The sequence below is a fragment of the Hemicordylus capensis genome, chromosome 6 (assembly GCF_027244095.1).
Source record: "Hemicordylus capensis ecotype Gifberg chromosome 6, rHemCap1.1.pri, whole genome shotgun sequence".
Taxonomy (NCBI): Eukaryota; Metazoa; Chordata; class Lepidosauria; order Squamata; family Cordylidae; genus Hemicordylus; species Hemicordylus capensis.
Window position 1 is genome coordinate 98,853,589 of NC_069662.1, and position 17,317 is coordinate 98,870,905.

The 17,317-nt window shown below is 40.5% G+C and overlaps 1 protein-coding gene across 5 annotated transcripts in view; it reads right to left on the minus strand.

Moving 5' to 3' along the window:
• Window positions 1-472: 472 nt before the first annotated feature.
• Window positions 473-17,317, minus strand: part of ZDHHC3 (zinc finger DHHC-type palmitoyltransferase 3) — a 94,801-nt gene continuing 77,956 nt past the window's right edge. For 4 of the 5 annotated variants that reach the window (XM_053260325.1, XM_053260323.1, XM_053260322.1 and 1 more), the window contains exons 6-7: window positions 17,185-17,315; window positions 473-4,759 (exon numbers count right to left, since the gene is read on the minus strand). In XM_053260325.1, coding sequence (XP_053116300.1) covers window positions 4,526-4,759; window positions 17,185-17,315 — 365 coding nt within the window. In that variant the 3' untranslated portion in view covers window positions 473-4,525. Of the gene's footprint in view, window positions 4,760-9,523; window positions 11,178-17,184; window positions 17,316-17,317 lie in introns of those variants that run through there. The other variant, XM_053260326.1, reaches the window with a different exon arrangement.

Consider the following 17,317-nt stretch of genomic DNA (forward strand, 5'->3'; position numbering starts at 1 on the left):
CACCACTGCTTTCAATAGATGTCTAGTGTCTGCCTTATGAGAAGGTTGGCAAGGCATTGCTGACCACCCTGAGCCATCTTGGAAGGGCAGTATACAAATCAAATCAAATAAATAATTCTCCCTGCCTTAGATTAACTAATGACCTGGGAGTGAGTCTTATCTTTCCATGTAGTGCATGGAACTTGTTTGAGGGATCATTAGGAGAAATATCCCTGTGTTGCACTTTCTGCACACATTTTTCCTTTTCTCTTACGAGTTGGATTATGTGCCTTGATCTGCAGCGGGGCAATGGGCCTCCTCCAGAAGGAGCAGGAGCTTAAACCAGATGTCCTATTGGTCTCATGCAGCCCTGTGTAACATCTGGATGTGCTTGGAAAAGACTGGAGAGGATGAAATTGAGCTTGTGCTCCAAAATACATTAGAGAAAGGTTACCTCAGGAGCTTTACAGCCACTGGAAACATAAGACAAGTCTGAGATTAAAATATTGATTCTTTAATAAGTACCGTTACTCAGTTTAAGTCAGAACATGAGATACAAAGAGCAAAAATAGAAAACCAAGATTTTAAAATGCATACACCCTTTAATTGCATAGAACAGGCTGCTATGCAGCACTGAAACTGCTCATAAAAATATAGTATTTTATAGTATGCTAGGCCCCAGCCCATCATTTTTAAAGCCTTTGAGCAGAGGCATCCCAGCTTACCACACTTTCAAAATATCAATTTTTTTTTTAAATTTAAGACATATTATTTGTTTGAAACAAAACAGAGCCTGGCTGGTTGCACAACACCATGATTGCACAACGAGCTTCAAACATGAGAGCATCTCCTTGCCTGAAACCATCCATCCAAAGTCCTGCCTACGCAAATACTTATGGAACTTTTAATGGGCAGGCTGTTCTATCAGCTTCAACGGGGCTACTCACAGTAGTTAGCAAGTTACCTAGTAATGTAAACACTGGACCCCAGACAAAGAGGCTATTTGGTTTGAGGTATCTAAGGCCCCACCTAAAAGACTCTCTGAAAAAGAGCACAACAGTGTCGAAACCTTTGGGAAGAAGGAAAAATTAAGAGCTTTGGTTAACAGCAGATTAATCTTGGTATTCTGCAAAATCATTTGGTCTCGGTCTGCTAGATAAAGTTTTACAAAATAATCTGGACCTCATAAGGCACTTTTATTCAGTGTCAGAGAGATACTTTCTGTAAACATGTTTGAACAGAATTTCAGTTTTTTCTTGTCTTCCATTCTATTGCCCTTTCCCCCCCACTAGCCATAGAAAAAGTGATGAAAGGTGAAGAGAAAACCTCCAGCCATATAAAGATGGAAGAGGGTGACAGTTGCATCGCTGTAATTTACAGACATATGCCAGAAAAACAGAAGAACTGGTCTCTTTCCTTGCCTTCATACAAGCAATGTCAATGTTACAATCCTGTCAATCGAGAGGCAATTTTCTCTGAGTTTAAAGGCAGATTTGCTCTTTCACAATTTAGCCACATTAGGTAACATTCACTATTATTTATTCAAAATTTATTCAGCACATTTGAGTGCTAAAAAGGTGCTTGGCTTTTCAGTACAGTAACAGAGACCATGTTTTTCCAGGAAGCACACAAATGTAGGTCAATTTCAAAAGGCAATTTTGAGGTTAAAAAAAAAAAAAATCAATACTGTTTCCCCATGTGAATAATAAAGTAAAAATAGTAAGAGTAATTAGCACTTAGGTTGCATTTTGGAACACTTTACACGAAGCAATTCCTAATAAAGCTTCATATAACACTAAATTGCTTGATTTATCCTCCTCCCCGCACACAGGATAGGGCTATTAGGCCAATAAAATTTAAACTCTGGCCACTGCTTGTGTCAATGAGCTCCATATTGAAGTCAGTGGGGATCCTCCTAGCAGAAAAACATGTATTATTGTACTGAATGCGATTATGCCCCTTAGTACAGCTAGCATATATGAGACAGGAAACCAAGTAAGAGCATGTTGCTCTACAACCCATCCATTTGACATTGTATTTGTAAAACATGGACAGACATCAACACACTGTGAACAATCTATACGAATAGCTTGTTTCAGAGATAGAGAGATAGATATGCAAATCCCAAATATAACCCCCAAAGCAGAGTTGCAAATTTTGCTGTGTAGCGGGAATCTTGCAAAAATAAAAATAAAAATACTTGTAGTAAACCAAATTAACTCAATTCAGCCCGTGAAGATTCTGCATTTAATAAATGCTATCTGAACAACATATACCATACTCAATAGGGACAAAATGTTAATAGTCTTTGGAGTGCTTTGTACTGGCCCTCACCTTTCCCCCTGTGCTTTTAATTAGGCAGGCCCCCCCACCATGGTATTTATTCAGAAACATATTTGGAAATCTACCTTTTAAATAACTAAATTTGTATTAGTTTCAATTTATAAAGCTACCTTTGAAAAATAAACTTTTCCTTCCCCGAAGGATATAACTTCAGCTCCATCTTCCTTCTAAAATTATATCCTGCTTTATACCCAAACATATATTTCACTTGGGGCTGGAAGACTGCAAGTTGGAGAACAAGTATTTGCCTTTAAACTCTCTGCTAAAGCAGGAAATGAGGTAGGTACACCTGCTCCCATCCATTCGCCCCCTTTGTCTACCTGCTTCTAACACCTGCTGCGGGACATATTACTGGAGGCAGGGCAGGAGGACTGGCAAAAGGATCAGGGGGGTGAATGGGCAGGAGCGGCCAACTGATCTCCACCTTTAGGAGGAGTTTAAGAGTATACACACTTTCCAAGTTATCTGACAAACCTAGGGACTTTTTCCCTTATAGAAATATGCACTGTGTGTGTTTCTTAGCCCCGCAAAGTGAGAACCTTGGGAGATTCTAGGCTAGGATCCAAATATTATAGGCTAGGATCCAAAGACATACTTTAGTTGCACCCAGTGGAACTAAATACAAGAACTTTGAATGCAAGATTTCCCCTGCCCCTCATGCTGTATCACAAACTGCTCTTGAAACCCACTTCAGTTTCAAAAGTGGTTTGCCATGCAGCATGGAGAGTGGAAGCTGATTTTTTTAAAAAATAAAGAAAAACAAACTGAAAGCCTCTTTAGGCATGCAGAGAGAGTCACACGGTTTTCTGGATCCAGGCCATAATGACATCATCTATCAGACCTGACAAAGATTTTCTTTTATTTCTCTTATTTCACAGTGGCAGTCAATGTGCCAAATGAGTTTGTGGATGCTTCCTCAACGGATAGCAGTGTAAGGCAGGAAAATGTCTTCTTGACACTCAATATTAGTTCAACATTCAACTTAGTTCCTCTTTAATGGGTTGCTACCAGAAATGTTCTTAAGAATGTTTTTTTAAACATTCCACTCTTAGACGGTCTCCCATCAAGTTTACTGATCGGGCTGATGCCTGCCTAGTTTCTCCAATGCTGCAGCATCTGTTTTGAGGTCATTCATTGGGTCCTAAAATACTCCTAATATAATATTCTCCGTCTGTGACACTTTAAAGACACACAGTATCCTTTTAAGTTAATTGGTCCCTTTCTGAGATACACAGAGGCACTCATGGCTTTCGCATACAAGCAACTAGCCATTTCATAGTGATGAAATTTTTCAAAAATACATGTTGCAATCCTCAACCTTTTAACCCAGGCTACAAACACAATATAGCAACACTGTTTCGGAGTTAGAGTTTTACAGATTCTAATAATCCTGTACTCGTTTGGTAGACTTGCTGAAAACAATCAGGATCAAATGGGACTTACTTGTAAGAAGCAAGTCCAAAGGATCAAAGTCAAACAGTTAAAAGATTAGCATCCCAGATTTAGCTTTAGTTGGCCATTCCCAGAACATTATAGAATCTTATCATTGATTACTCCCTATCTTTAATAATAAAACATGATAGTAAATGCTGGTTTTGCTAAACGTCCATCACACCTCAGTGTGCATCACACAGTAGTTCTTCTGCTTAAAATAAGTCCATTATTCATGACAAAATGAATTAATTATACATACATTATAAAAATACATTAATACTCCCTGAGGGGCTGTTTAGCTGAATAAAAGGATTCCCAATATGAATTGAGCTGGAATAGAAACCAGGTTTTCACTAATTCCCCAAAGTCATATTGCTGGGCCTCAGTTGTACTTGGTTCAAGTACAAATTCAAATCTCCTGGCCAAGAGAATTATTATGAGACAACTGCCCCACACCAAATGGACCAGTAGAAGTTATGCTAAGCATAATGATTTTTCTTTTGAGACAATGTACTTATTGCATATTTTTAGAAATTGTTAACTTTGAACTAGACACTCACATTTTCATGAGATAGTTATGGAAGCTCAATTAAACCATTATCAGTAGAACCATGTCAATGTAGTTGCATTGCTTTCGTTTAGTGCAGTCCTTGGCTAGAGGAAGAGTAGAGCCTCAATGGTTTCATGCATCATGGTCCCTTAAAGCAAAGTCTCAAGTGCACAGATTCCACAGTATAGGCATTTTTAAAGGGCACTTTATATTATTCATTTAACACACTTGCACAACCACCTCTTGATCAGAAAACTGATCAAAAGCTTCCTCAACCATCATCTCGGATGGAGAAACTGTTGCAGTACCAGCTGGTGGAGTCTCCTTGCAACACAGGTCTGAAAAAGGACTGCACCACCGCAGTGAAAATTCACCCCCGAAAGCCAGTTTCATCCCTTCCCAGCCAGTGACTTTTTCCCAAGTTGGCTCCTGGTTTTTAAGCCGCTCTATGCCCTGTAGAAGACAAAATAGTTTGGATTTATTAATCACAGACAATTAACACCACGGCATTGGCAGTACTGCACTCTCCACCTATGTGCTAGAACATCACAAACATGTTTAAGGCCTTTTGTGGGATGTGAAGCTTTCTAAGGGGGGAAAAATGATCAGAACATACTCCAGCCATAAATAATAAAAAGCAAGAACAGCGACTCAAAGTGACTCTATCAAGAAAACCGAAAGCACATGTTCAGCACACTAATGTAAAATTGCAGCTTCGACACACCATTCAAGGGAAAATACACATGTACCATAGAGAGGTTTGCCCAGATCCCGCATTCTTAATCTCAAGCAAACTAACTTCTTGAATATATCTGAAGTTTGTATGACCTGCTGCTGATCCCTATATAAAGGAGGTGACAGAATCTGATAGTCTTCCCATGATCTGCCTGCTGCCGTTCCTGCTCAGCACTCTACTGGATTTTCTCCCCTGCAAAAAAACTCTTGTTAGAGCAGCCACATGATTAAATATATTAGCTAATTATCTTTAATAATTAGGAGCCAGTGTAGAGGTTAGAGTGTTGGACTAGGACAGGGGCGGCCCAAGTTCAAAACCCCATCCAGCCATGAAACTCACTGGGTGACTCTGGGCCAGTTGCTTATCTCTCAGCCTAACCTGCCTCACAGGGTGGTTATGAGGATGAACATAACCACGTACACTGCTCTGGGCTCCTTGGAAGAAAAGTGGGATAATACAAATAAATAGAATTAGACACGTTTTTTTCCTTAAATTAGGCTTTCCTAAATCTGCATATTCAAGTCAGTTCTGGTGGCGGGGAAGCATTCTGGTTTTAGATTATATACATATACATCTTGCAAAAGGCAGTATTTTAGAAGATGAATTTCCTAAGAACATAAGAACAGCCCTGCTGAATCAGGCCCAAGGCCCAGAGGTACACTAACCCCCGGACCTTGGGGACGCGGTCGAGCCCTCCAAGGTCTGGGGGAGCCTCCAAATGGCTGGGGCCTTCCGGCAGCTGAGCCACCCCGCCAAAGCTCCACTTTTAAAATAAAAGTCTTACTGTGGCAGAGGGGTGGCTGCGGGGTGGGGGAGAGTGGAGCAGTCCTTTCCCCTTCTTGCCTCCCTCCCCCAGCGGCAGTGGGGTGAGCAGGAACGATGCTAAACCCATCCGTTCAGGCCTCTTTCAGCAACTGCGAGGCATGCCTGCACAGCTGTGATTGTCGCAAGCCTGTGACATCATGGGCTTGCGACTATCTCTAACCTGCGCAGGCAAACTTTACAGTTGCTTAAAGACGTTGGCCGAAATGGATGGGGCCAGCGTCTTTCCTGCTCCCACCCACCACTGCCGAGGGAGCGGGGAGAGGGACTGCTCCGCTCCCCCCACCCCTGCAGCCAACCCTTGGCCATGGTAAGACTTTTTTTTTTTAATGGAGCATTAGCAGGGTGGGCCCTGCAAAGGAGGGTGGGCCCTCATGGCTGGGCAGCCAAATTACCTTGGTGCACCCCGATGATGCTTAACTTGCGGGGGGGGGGGCTCCAAAGGCCATTAGGTCCAGGCTCCAAAAATTACCTAAGTGCACCTCTGCCAAAGACATATCTAGCATCCTGTTTCCCACAGTGGCCCACCTGATGCCTCTGAGAAGCCCCGCAGCAAGAGATGAAGGCATGCTACTTCTCCTGCTGTTGCTCCCCTGCAACTGGTATCTGATCTATATACCACCCCTCCAAAAATGGCTCAGAGGCCTCCTGCCTCTGGGCTTGGAGATAGCCAATAGGCATCAGGACTAGTAGCTCTTGTGGCGTGAGAGAGAATACCTCTACAATGGTGTCTGTAATCCATTGCTTTCCTAAATATTTCTATTAAAAATTAACACTTTTGGCAAAAACAAAAACAAAAATCTACCTACTCAATTAGGGTACCTTTAAATGATCATTTTAAAAAAAATCAATCCAACTATTTAAATAATGGAATGTTGCAGCCCTGCCTTATACCTCACTAAAGAGGCATATATTTTTCTGAACCTTACACTGTCTCATTTCTTCCTCCATTCCTGGAGCCCCCCTTTTTCTATTTAGATTGTTAATTTCTTCTGGTTTGTTTGACCTTGCTACGTCACCATCCTGGCTCAAGGACTCTCCCTTCCACTACCTCCCAGGATCTACTTTATAGGTGGATGAAGGTATGGGGTCAAATCCACATGAGTGTAGTGGGGCGGGGGGAGCAGAGAAGAAGAAGAAGGAAACAAACAACATATATGGACATGAAACAAACAAAATGACAATCAGGACAGCAAAACACAAAATGTGCAGTGAAACCAAAAAGAAGTACATGCCCTATGCAACGAGTCTCATTTTTCTTTTTAAGTATCTGAGAGCACAGATTATCTCGGGGGGGGGGGGGGATATTGTAGAAGACTGTCCATAGAGTTTGGTGGAGTTATGGACTATTTAGCAGAATAGAAGCATTCTATAAAAAGTGTGAGATTTCCTAATAACCGTATACTCAACTGACTAAAGGTTTAAAGTCTCTAAAAGCCTATGTTTGTGCAAATAGATCCTTTTGAAATAGCGCTGTCAACATTTGATTTCAAAAATCTAGATATCTGGATAGGGCCAAAAGGACTGAGCCTGAGGCTGGTCACACAAAAAGGGGAACTGAGGGGGGCAGGGATGAAGAATGAGAACAATCCTCACAGCTGATACTGCCACATGGCCATGTGGGTTTGTGCAACACATCCACATCAGATCAGAAGACTGGGGAAAGCAGGGGAGTAGATTTTCTCCCATCATGCAAGTGGACACTGCAGACTCTCCCAGTGGTATGATGCCACATGATAGAGTTCCCTGTGCTCATTCAATATAGCAGATAAGTCCAGAAGAACAAATATACATCATGGAAAGAGTATTGTGTGGGAAATGATACACAGCTTAAATACTTGATTTACACCAGAGATGTGATGGTCCACAAAGGGACCTTAACATAACACTATTGATGAGAACAGCTTCTTCCAACACTAGCAAGTTTCGCTTCCTCCTCTCCATGGTACTGCTGTAGTCCACCCTCTCCCATTGTGACATAAAGGCCACAGGGTCAACTGCTGTAGTGTCATAGAGAGACAATTTACCCCAGGCAAAGAGTTATTTAAGAGTGCCAGTCGGGGGAATATCTGGCAATTGTATTTGCAGCTAGTTATGATATGGAAGAACAATCAAATTTATCTACTACGAAATGGAAAGCACTAACTATAACTTTGAGGATAAGGGTTTTGTACTGTATTCCTATTTCATTTGTACAAAGATTCTAATTGTATTTAAGTGAAATAGCTGTCAGTGAACTAACTTTAAAAATAGGTTTCTCTCTTCCTTTATCCAATATATTTGGCAAGTACTGTACATTTTGAGCACAAGTACACAACACTCAGCCAATTTAAATTCATTTAATAAATTAATTAATGTCATTTTCAGTGATAGGTCAGACTGTAACAAAAGTATAAAATAATAATTTCAATATTTTGCAAGACAAAGGAAGATATAACTATAAACATTAGAAGTGATTCAAGGACCATAAAAAAGACAATATACAATCTAAAGCCTTTCAGACTAACCAAACATTAAAAGGTACATCAATAAGTGAATTTAATCAAGTTAGGTACCTGATTAGCTACTAGTTTTTTTGCTTTAACTGCAGGGGAAGTCTGTGTGGGCAGGGTGACGATTCATCAGATTAGATCAGGGATTCTCAGTCTGTGGTACCTGTTGCTAAGAGCTCACCATTCCCTGCTACAATTTATTGTGGCTGGGGATAATGGTAGCTCCGCAACATCTGGCATGCCACAGCATGGGAACCCCTGGTTAGATGAACTTCACACCCAATGATATGTGTACATATACAAAAGCCTAGTTACTTTTATTCCACTACAAAGGTTCCAAAATATTCTGGGACAAGCCAGTATGAGATGGTGCAACAAAAGCTTAGTTACAAAAGAAATAAAACATCCTGCAACAAAGAATCAGGGACTACTCACACAATCACTTCGTGTTGGCATAAGTTAACTCTTTTTCAATAGATTTTTGGTGTAGGAACCTGCAGTACTTGTGAATGCTGACTTGTTGATTATAACTCACCATATCCTGGGAAAACTTTCAAGGTCACTTCTTGTATTACTTTTTTCAATATAGTTGCAGAAAAAGGATGTAATTTACTAGTGTGCCCTGGGAAGCTGCAATTGGGGGGTATGCCAAATCTCATATCAAAAATAAACCATTGATGAAAAGATTAACAAAGGATTCACTCCTATGCACAGTCACTTTGAAGTACGTTTCATCAAGCTCAGGCTCTTCCATGCAAACATGTACTGTATAGGATCAGGCTGAGAGAGGAAACAACATTCCCTATTTTCTCAACTATTAAAAAGCATGCAATTAATAAAGACATATTTCTTCCAAAAAAATCTTTCCTATTTAAGCACACAGCGAGGTCAGTTAATCTACTGTGTGCATTCCTATAGCAACAAAGATGCTTTAAACACAATTGGAGAAGCAGGAAAACAATGGAGATTCTGTTACAGACATGTCTGTTTACTCACTGGACACACAGTCACTGATAACTGATTTACAAGAGGACAGAACAGTCAACACTATACTATTGATTTTAAACAATTTTCATAATTTTAAAACCACTATTTAATGTTTGTCGTCCTAACACTTTGGCTGCAAGTGGAATATAAAGGGTTTTTTTTTAAAAAAAGACACAGAAACAGTGTTCAGAAAAGGTTTATTGCATTTGTTTTCCATATGGAAGCATTGACAGAATTGAAAAGATGCAGCATTCACATTATTTTCAAAAGAGACAGATCCATTATCCTTCTCCACTGACTTCCCTCCCACCCCATGGCTTTGATTCAGTCAAAAGAAAAAATTCAGAAACATAGCTTATATGTAGGTCTACTTTGTAGGGGTTTTTGTGTGGTAACTACTGACATGAACCATCAGAGTTAATACTAATTGCCCCCCGCCCCCTTTGATCCAAAATATACAACAAAATCCCTGCCTAGGTACAAAAGTTATTGACTCCATTAGTTGGGTGTTCTGTTTTACCCGCTTTTGTTTCAAACAGAATCATGCCCTCTACATACCTCCCTGTTTCCTGGTTCTTACTACACACACAATTTGCCATCCACGTAGTCATGACAGAAGGCATGCACAATCCTTTAACACTTGACATTTCCCCAATGTAAAATATATAATATGTATAAATATAAAGGAGAATAAACATTTACAGAGCTATAAAAAGATGGTGACATTAAAAAAAAGACAATGCTGACATATCTACACAAACTTTCTGTGCTTAGGTATTTATTGGGCCTGCAAGCCTCTTCTAAATAGGAACACTGTTCAATGAACATCTCACAAATTGTTTGTTTTCCTAAACCAAGACAGACATAACCTTGCTATCCTACATATTTAAATCAAGGTTTCTTCCTTCTCTCCAGCAATAAGGCATTAAAATCCACACATACATTCACAAAAGACTGTCCATCATTTAACCTAGGAAGAAAACATTCCCCACTAATCAGGGAAGGTACAGAACCAAACAATGAAAGAAAAGGTTGAATTCTCTCTGTAGCTGGCAGCATCCAAAGTACAATAATGTTGGCAATGTGTTTTAAACACTAATGCTAAGCAATTTCATTAGCAAGTGGCCCTCTTGCAGTACCATACTTTTGTCTTCCATCATTCCATTTTTAGTAAATGAGGCTTAAATTCGGGGATCGGGGGAGGGGGCACACACACCACAAACAAGAGACTTACTGCCCACTAAGAGCATCATCTACCATCAAAAATACTTATAGCCTGTGTGAGAAGATGGCACCATTGGCACAGACTGTCACTCGGATGTCAACCACAGTATAAAGATTACTTAATCCAAATAAGTGGGCACAAAGAAAAAAGGTTTCTCTTTACATTAGTTATGGCATAGAGAAAGCAGACAGAAAAACAAAAACAAAAAGGCCAGTAAAGTTAACAGGTTTAAAAAAAAAAAAAAAGGAAAAGAAAAAGCATCAGCCACCAGGAAGAATTACCAAAAGTTTTCAGAATACAGGGCTTTTTCTTCTCTTTTCTCTGCAATGATCAGCCATTTAATAGGCATTTTAAAAAAAGATTTTGCCTTTTCATTTGAAACATTCATGTAAGATAACGGTAGTGCTATAAATGTGGTTTTGTTTTAGTGGAAATGCTGTTCAAGAATTCTTAGACCACATACTGGTATGGGTCTGCTTTTCCTTGGTCTGGAGTAGCAAATGGGCTAAGCCAAACTATAGAGAACGGATGGCCAAATACTGCTTTCATGTTCATCCATTTTGTTTTTTTAGCCCATCTTCTCTCTTCTTTTTTCAACTGTTCTATTCCCTGAAAACAGAAATATGACATTTTCAGTCAGGAACTTATTTTTATAGTTCTGGTTTCGGGGGGAAAGGATCCCTCTTGACTATCCTTTATCAAATGGCTGGAGCAGGAAAATAACCAGGTTCATTTCCTGAACACTTCCCTCATAAATAATAATAATAATAATAATAATAATAATAATAATAATAATATTATTATTATTATTATTATTATTATTATTATTATTATAGGGAAAGGATGGGGGGGAACCCAAGCTTGTAGCAACTCATTAATAAAGTTTAAACAAATCCGTACCATGTCATGCCACACAGCCCTTATCTAAAGAAGCACTTGATGTGGCAGTCATATTTCATAGTAAACCGTATGCAAACGGGTTACAATGAAAACATCTCAATATTATTCCCTCTTCCAATAACTGCCAGGTTCTTCACAAATAAGTTCATGAAAGGCCCCGGCTTCAGCATGGCTTCTGAAATTCTATTGAAACTTCCGATTATCAAAGCATAAGCTGTCAAGCAGGGAAAAGAGTTGGAGGATAAAGTGTCAGCATGTCAACGGACAAGAAAGGAATCACATTGGTTTAGTAAAGATTACAGGGAGAGCAAATATAGACCCTTCCGATAATAGGTTTCCAGTTAGTTAACTGCTTTGGTGTTAGCGTTTTCATTCAAGGGATTCAAACCATGGCTAATAATAAAGAACCCAACAAGCATATGGAGTTATATACATATACATATATATATTTGATGCTGGCTATTTCAGAAAACTGTTCCATTCTCCAGTCATTTCTCAAGGCTAATCTTTCACACCTACACTCAAAAATACAGAAGAGACAGAGTAGTTCACATTACTGATCTCTATATGACAGACAATGAGTATACACTTTAAAATCCTAGAATAAAAATTTCAATCACAGGAACTAGTACTGGAGGAAGGAGTAAAAATATCAAATCCAGAACACAGGAATGTCCTCAGTTACAACACAACTGGTTCCTGAAAACTCCTCAAGTCAAAATGTCTTAATTAGGGACCTATTTTCCCATAGCAAACAATGCTCTAAATGGTGGTGGGTTCCTAAACGAAGGCTAGATACCCTATTATTTTCCTGCTGCTGTCAAAGCTAGTGATATCTCAGACAGACCTGCAGCAGATAGGTTGATAGTAGAGAATAAGAAGTTGTTCATACTTGCCACCCACTCCCATCCCAATCTCTTCCTAGTTCCTCCTCACTTTTCTGTGAAAGGAAGGGAGCCAACTGGGTAGCTTGCCTCTGTCTCCTCCTCCTGGGTAATGATTAGAAAGGAAATAAGGAGGGTAGGCAAGAAGCAGTGCATGGACTGGGCTCTCTCCCTCTCATCGTCACAGCATAGCAGCTGAGCACAAAGGAGGAGTGCAAGTAGTGGCAGGGGAAGCCTCGTGAATGGGCAAGCCAGTCAATCCTCCCACAGCCTCAGACCCAGCAGCAGCTGCCAGGACTAGCAGTCTCAATAATGGGAGTCTGCAAGTCATGGTCACCGCTGCCTCCTCCAGCCTACACACCAGCAGCCATCTAGCAGAACCTGCCCTTCCACAAGTGTTATGAAGTTGAAACAAGCTGGCAATTAACAAACGTTTTCAGTGACATTCATTTAACTTGGAGCATCTGAAGTTGAGGACTGTCTGTAATAGAATACTGCAGACATCCCATCCCCATCAAAATTCTGAAAGGCATTATGAGATGGGGGGAAAATATATTTGACCAGGACAACCCTGATTCCAAATTAAATTAGTAGAAAACTTTATTAAACACATAGAGAATAAGACCTGCTTAGAATTCTTTGTGAAAGTCAACAAATACATAGGTAGAGGTGATTTAGCAAGTCACTATATACATACTTTGATTCTTTAAAAAAGTTTTTGACAAAATTTGTCATTAAGCACTGTTGAATAATCATAGCAGTCATGGGATAAGAGGACCAAGTCATCATATGGATCAAAACTGGTTAAAAGAACAGGAGGCACAAGAGAGGAGTAAATGGGCAGTTTTCACAATGCAAGGAAGTAAGCAGGATCTGTGTTGAGATTATAGCCACAAAAGTGGCCTGGAGCTCAGGACAAGCAGTATAGTAGCCAAGTTTATGGATGGAAAAAGGGTTATTCATGATGGTGAAATCCAACTGTAGAACTTCAGAAAGATCTCTCTAAACTGAGTGAACAGGCAACAAAATGATAAATGGGAGTCCATATAAGAAAGTGCAAAGTGATGCTTGTCACAAGAAGTCCTAACATGCTGGCTGATGTCCTCCGCGGAGCTACAAAAACGGAAGTAGTCCTGTGGAGATGCAAACAGACTGCAGCTTAACTGCACTCCAGTCCTTCCCCACAACCCCAGTGGCAGCAGCGGGGGGTGGGGTGGGGAGAAGAGGATGCAATTTTCACTGCTCTCTCCCGTTCTCCCTCCTCCAGATGGAGTGTTTACTTCCAGGAATCCATTCCTGAGGGCTGTGCAGCAGTGAAAATTGCACCCTCTCCATTACTTGGCACTGCTGGGACTGTGAGGTGGAGAGAACAGTGGAAATAGCATCCTCCCTGTCACACCACCACTGCTGGGGCTCCAATCTGTTAGCATCTCATAGGAACATGCCATATACCGAGTCAGACCAATGGTCCATCTAACTCAGTATTATCTACATAGACTGGCAGTGGCTTCTCCAAGGTTGTAGGCAGGAGTCTCTCTCAGCCCTACCTTGGAGATGCCAGGGAGGGAACATGGAACCTTCTGCATGCAAGCATGCAGATGGTCTTCCTAGAGTAGCCTGGGGCGGGGGGGGAATATCTTACAGTGCTCACATGTGGTCTCTCATTCAAACGGAAACCAGGGTGAACCCTGCTTAGCAAAAGAACAATTCATGCTTGCTACCCAGGGCTACTTCTGATTTCGCAGCCCTGAGAAGAATGTCAGCCATGGATGGCATCCAAATTACTAGTGACTATCCAGGAAAGAAAAATGTGAGGTTGCGGTAGACAGATTACTGAAAATATCATCAACACAGTGTAAAGTCACAAACAAACCCCTTTGACATTAGGATAGAAACTGAAAATAAAATTTCAGTATAATAATGCCTTTAGATAACTCTATTGTGCAGCTATATTTCAAATATTGTGCACAAGTCTAGTTGTCTCATCTCAAAAGCAGTATCACAGCACTGGAAAAACTCCTGACCAAGGGCAACCAAGATAACTGAAGTATTGGAGCACATTCCCTATGAGAAAAGGCTACAGAGTTAGGAATGTTTTAGTTTAGAAGACACTTGGGGAACAGGAGAAATCCATGGTAGAAGATTATGAGATTATACATGGTAAACAAAGTGGATCGAAAGATTTCTGCTTTCATAAATCTACATTTTGAAGTCATACAATGAAACTAATCAGGGGCAGGTTAGAACGGGGAAAGAGAAGTAGTATTTTATACAACACATAGTTAACTAGTCGAATTCACTACTACAGGATATTGTGACGGCCTCTGGCTTAGATGGCTTTTAAAGAAAGCTGGACAAGTCCATTTAGAATAAGCTATAAATATGAAGGATGGTTATGAGTCATGAGAGTAAAAAGAACCTCCATATTCAGAAACAGAGGGCCAGTTTGAACGATGCATCCAACAGCACTCTCAAACATGTGAGGGAGGAGTATGGCTGTGCACATTTTGCCCTCATCTGAAGTGCCATCTTCGCATGCTCCTCTCCCACGATCTCTCTAAATACTAGATGTTGGGAATGGGGGAAAGATATGGCTCCCCAATGGCATCTGGCTGGCCACTTCCAGAAACAGCATGATGTTTTTAAATCCAGCAAGGCTAATTATGTTTGTCTCAGAACAGAAGTCTTGAAACAATATGAAAGGCCCCCCAAAAGGAAAGAACTTTAAACCACTTTCTAGCAAGTGTGTTGATGTTTGCGTGAATTGCTTGCTTAGTATATTTTAGGCAATGCACACAAAAAACCAACAACATGGCCTTCAGCTAAACAAAGAAGGCATTGTTGGTGTCTGCCCAATAGATGGAAATTTGGCAGAACATGCCAAACACTATTTAAAAGTGACCTTTCTGGCCATAGGACAAGACTAGTAAGAGCCAGACCCTCAACGAGGGTGGAGAGAACAAGGTGAGGGGGGGGGGGATAAAAAGTGAAATCTAAAAGTAGAGCACCCAAAGAGAAAGATTAGATGGAACAAAGTAGGAGAACAATGGGAAGAAGGAACTTAACTGAAGAAGCTTCCTTTTTTCTGCACTGACTGAAAAAAATCTAACTGAAACGAAACTGCCAACATGGTGGTCAACGAAGAACTGAAGGGAAAGTGAACCATGCGTATATGAGACCCCCAAAGTAGGTGGGGCTACTGCCAAAAATGCTGAGAAAAAGCTTTGAATATTTCAAGACCATCTGCACAGGCGCAGAAGAAACCCATTAGTACGAAGGATACAGAAAGCACAAAGGAGGAAAGAACTGTAAACCACTTTCTGGCAAGTATGGCAACACCTGAGTGATATAAGGAGTAATTCATGTGTAATGAACTGAATCTCAACCTTCTACAAGTATAGAGCAGTGAATTAATCCTCTGATCTCTCTCATCCCAATCTAAGATGCTGATATTCATTTGACACTTCTAGCTTTTGGCAGTCAGGATTCCTTTGACAGTCAGGATACTTCCAAGTTAATATAAACAGGAAATCCCATTGTCTTCTGAGCTTATTTCAAGTAAGTGTGCATAGGACTGCAGCCTTAGTTATATGGGAGGGGGAGTGGTAAATTATGAAACTGTAGCAAAGGAGAGCCATTGATACAAAACAATTTATTCTAACGAACCCAGCACCTCCTTCCCAGGCACAAGACAACATTGACTGATTAAACATTTGGTATCATTAGCAGGAGAGTCCTTTATTTTATTTATTTTTATACCGCCCAAAACTTGCGTCTCTGGGCAGTTTACAACAAAATGCAGAGGCTGCTAACAAAAGTCATCCAAAAAGGACAAACATAATCAAAAATCACAAATATGCTGCTATTCATAGCTGCACTATCTTCATATCTTCATTCTTGAATGAAGATCAAGCAGTGAAACAAGTAGGCCTTACCCTGTGATTCATGAAGCAAGATAAGCTAGCTTATTTTGCTAGCTCATCTTGCTTGATGAATCACAGGGTAAGGCCTACTTGTTTCATTAGTTCAGGTCTTCCTTCCTTCCCTCTGTGTGTGTGTGGGGGGGGGGTGTCTCCAGAAGCCACCTCAGACAAGTTGAATTTTCTACTTGAGCAAAAGCCAAGGAAGAAGGGGAAAGAGCCATGCCAGCCTCTCTGCACACTTGGCAACATACACATTCCCCAGCCAAAATATAAACAGAGGTAATGAAAGAATACTTCATTACACCTCAGAAAGTGTCTTTGGATAACTCAACATCACATCACAATACCACCTCAAATTTCCCTTTTAAAAGGGCAGAAACATGGCACAAACGAAAGTGTCAATTTAAAACCCACCACTAGATCAAACTATATATAGGGTTGAACCTAAAGGTTTCTTTTCTCTAACGGAAGGACTCCAATGTGTCAGTGTTTGTTAGCACAGGTTTGCTTTTTATATATATCTGGTGATGCAGAGATTGTCCACCGGTAAATTTAAGCTTTATTTACATTAAAAAAATATTTTCTAGCACATTTCTCCCATCATCCTTGCATGTAACCATGTAAAGGCATGAACAACCGTAGAGAGTACAAATTAGGATTTTGGAATGACACCAGCAATGAACATTTCAGAGTCTGTTGTGCAAAAGGAACACTGCAATTCCAACTACTACTTATTACATACATTTCAAAATTGCCATGTAAATGCCATATTTTCTCCTCTCACACCTCTACAGACCTACCTGTAACGTGCTTGTCACTTGATCCCTACAGACTAGGGCAAGGAAGCGAAAACCTAGTGATGATCAAAAACAAAGAACCAAAAACTACAAGAGACCAGGGAGCACTCACCGTTTCATCAGTGCAGATGGAGTGTACCTGTGTTCCAAACATGACAGATGTGAAGATGAGAAAGAGAAGAGCCTCAAAGCACAAGAGGATAAGAAGGATTACAGTAGTTGGTGGAGAGAAAGAACTGCACTCT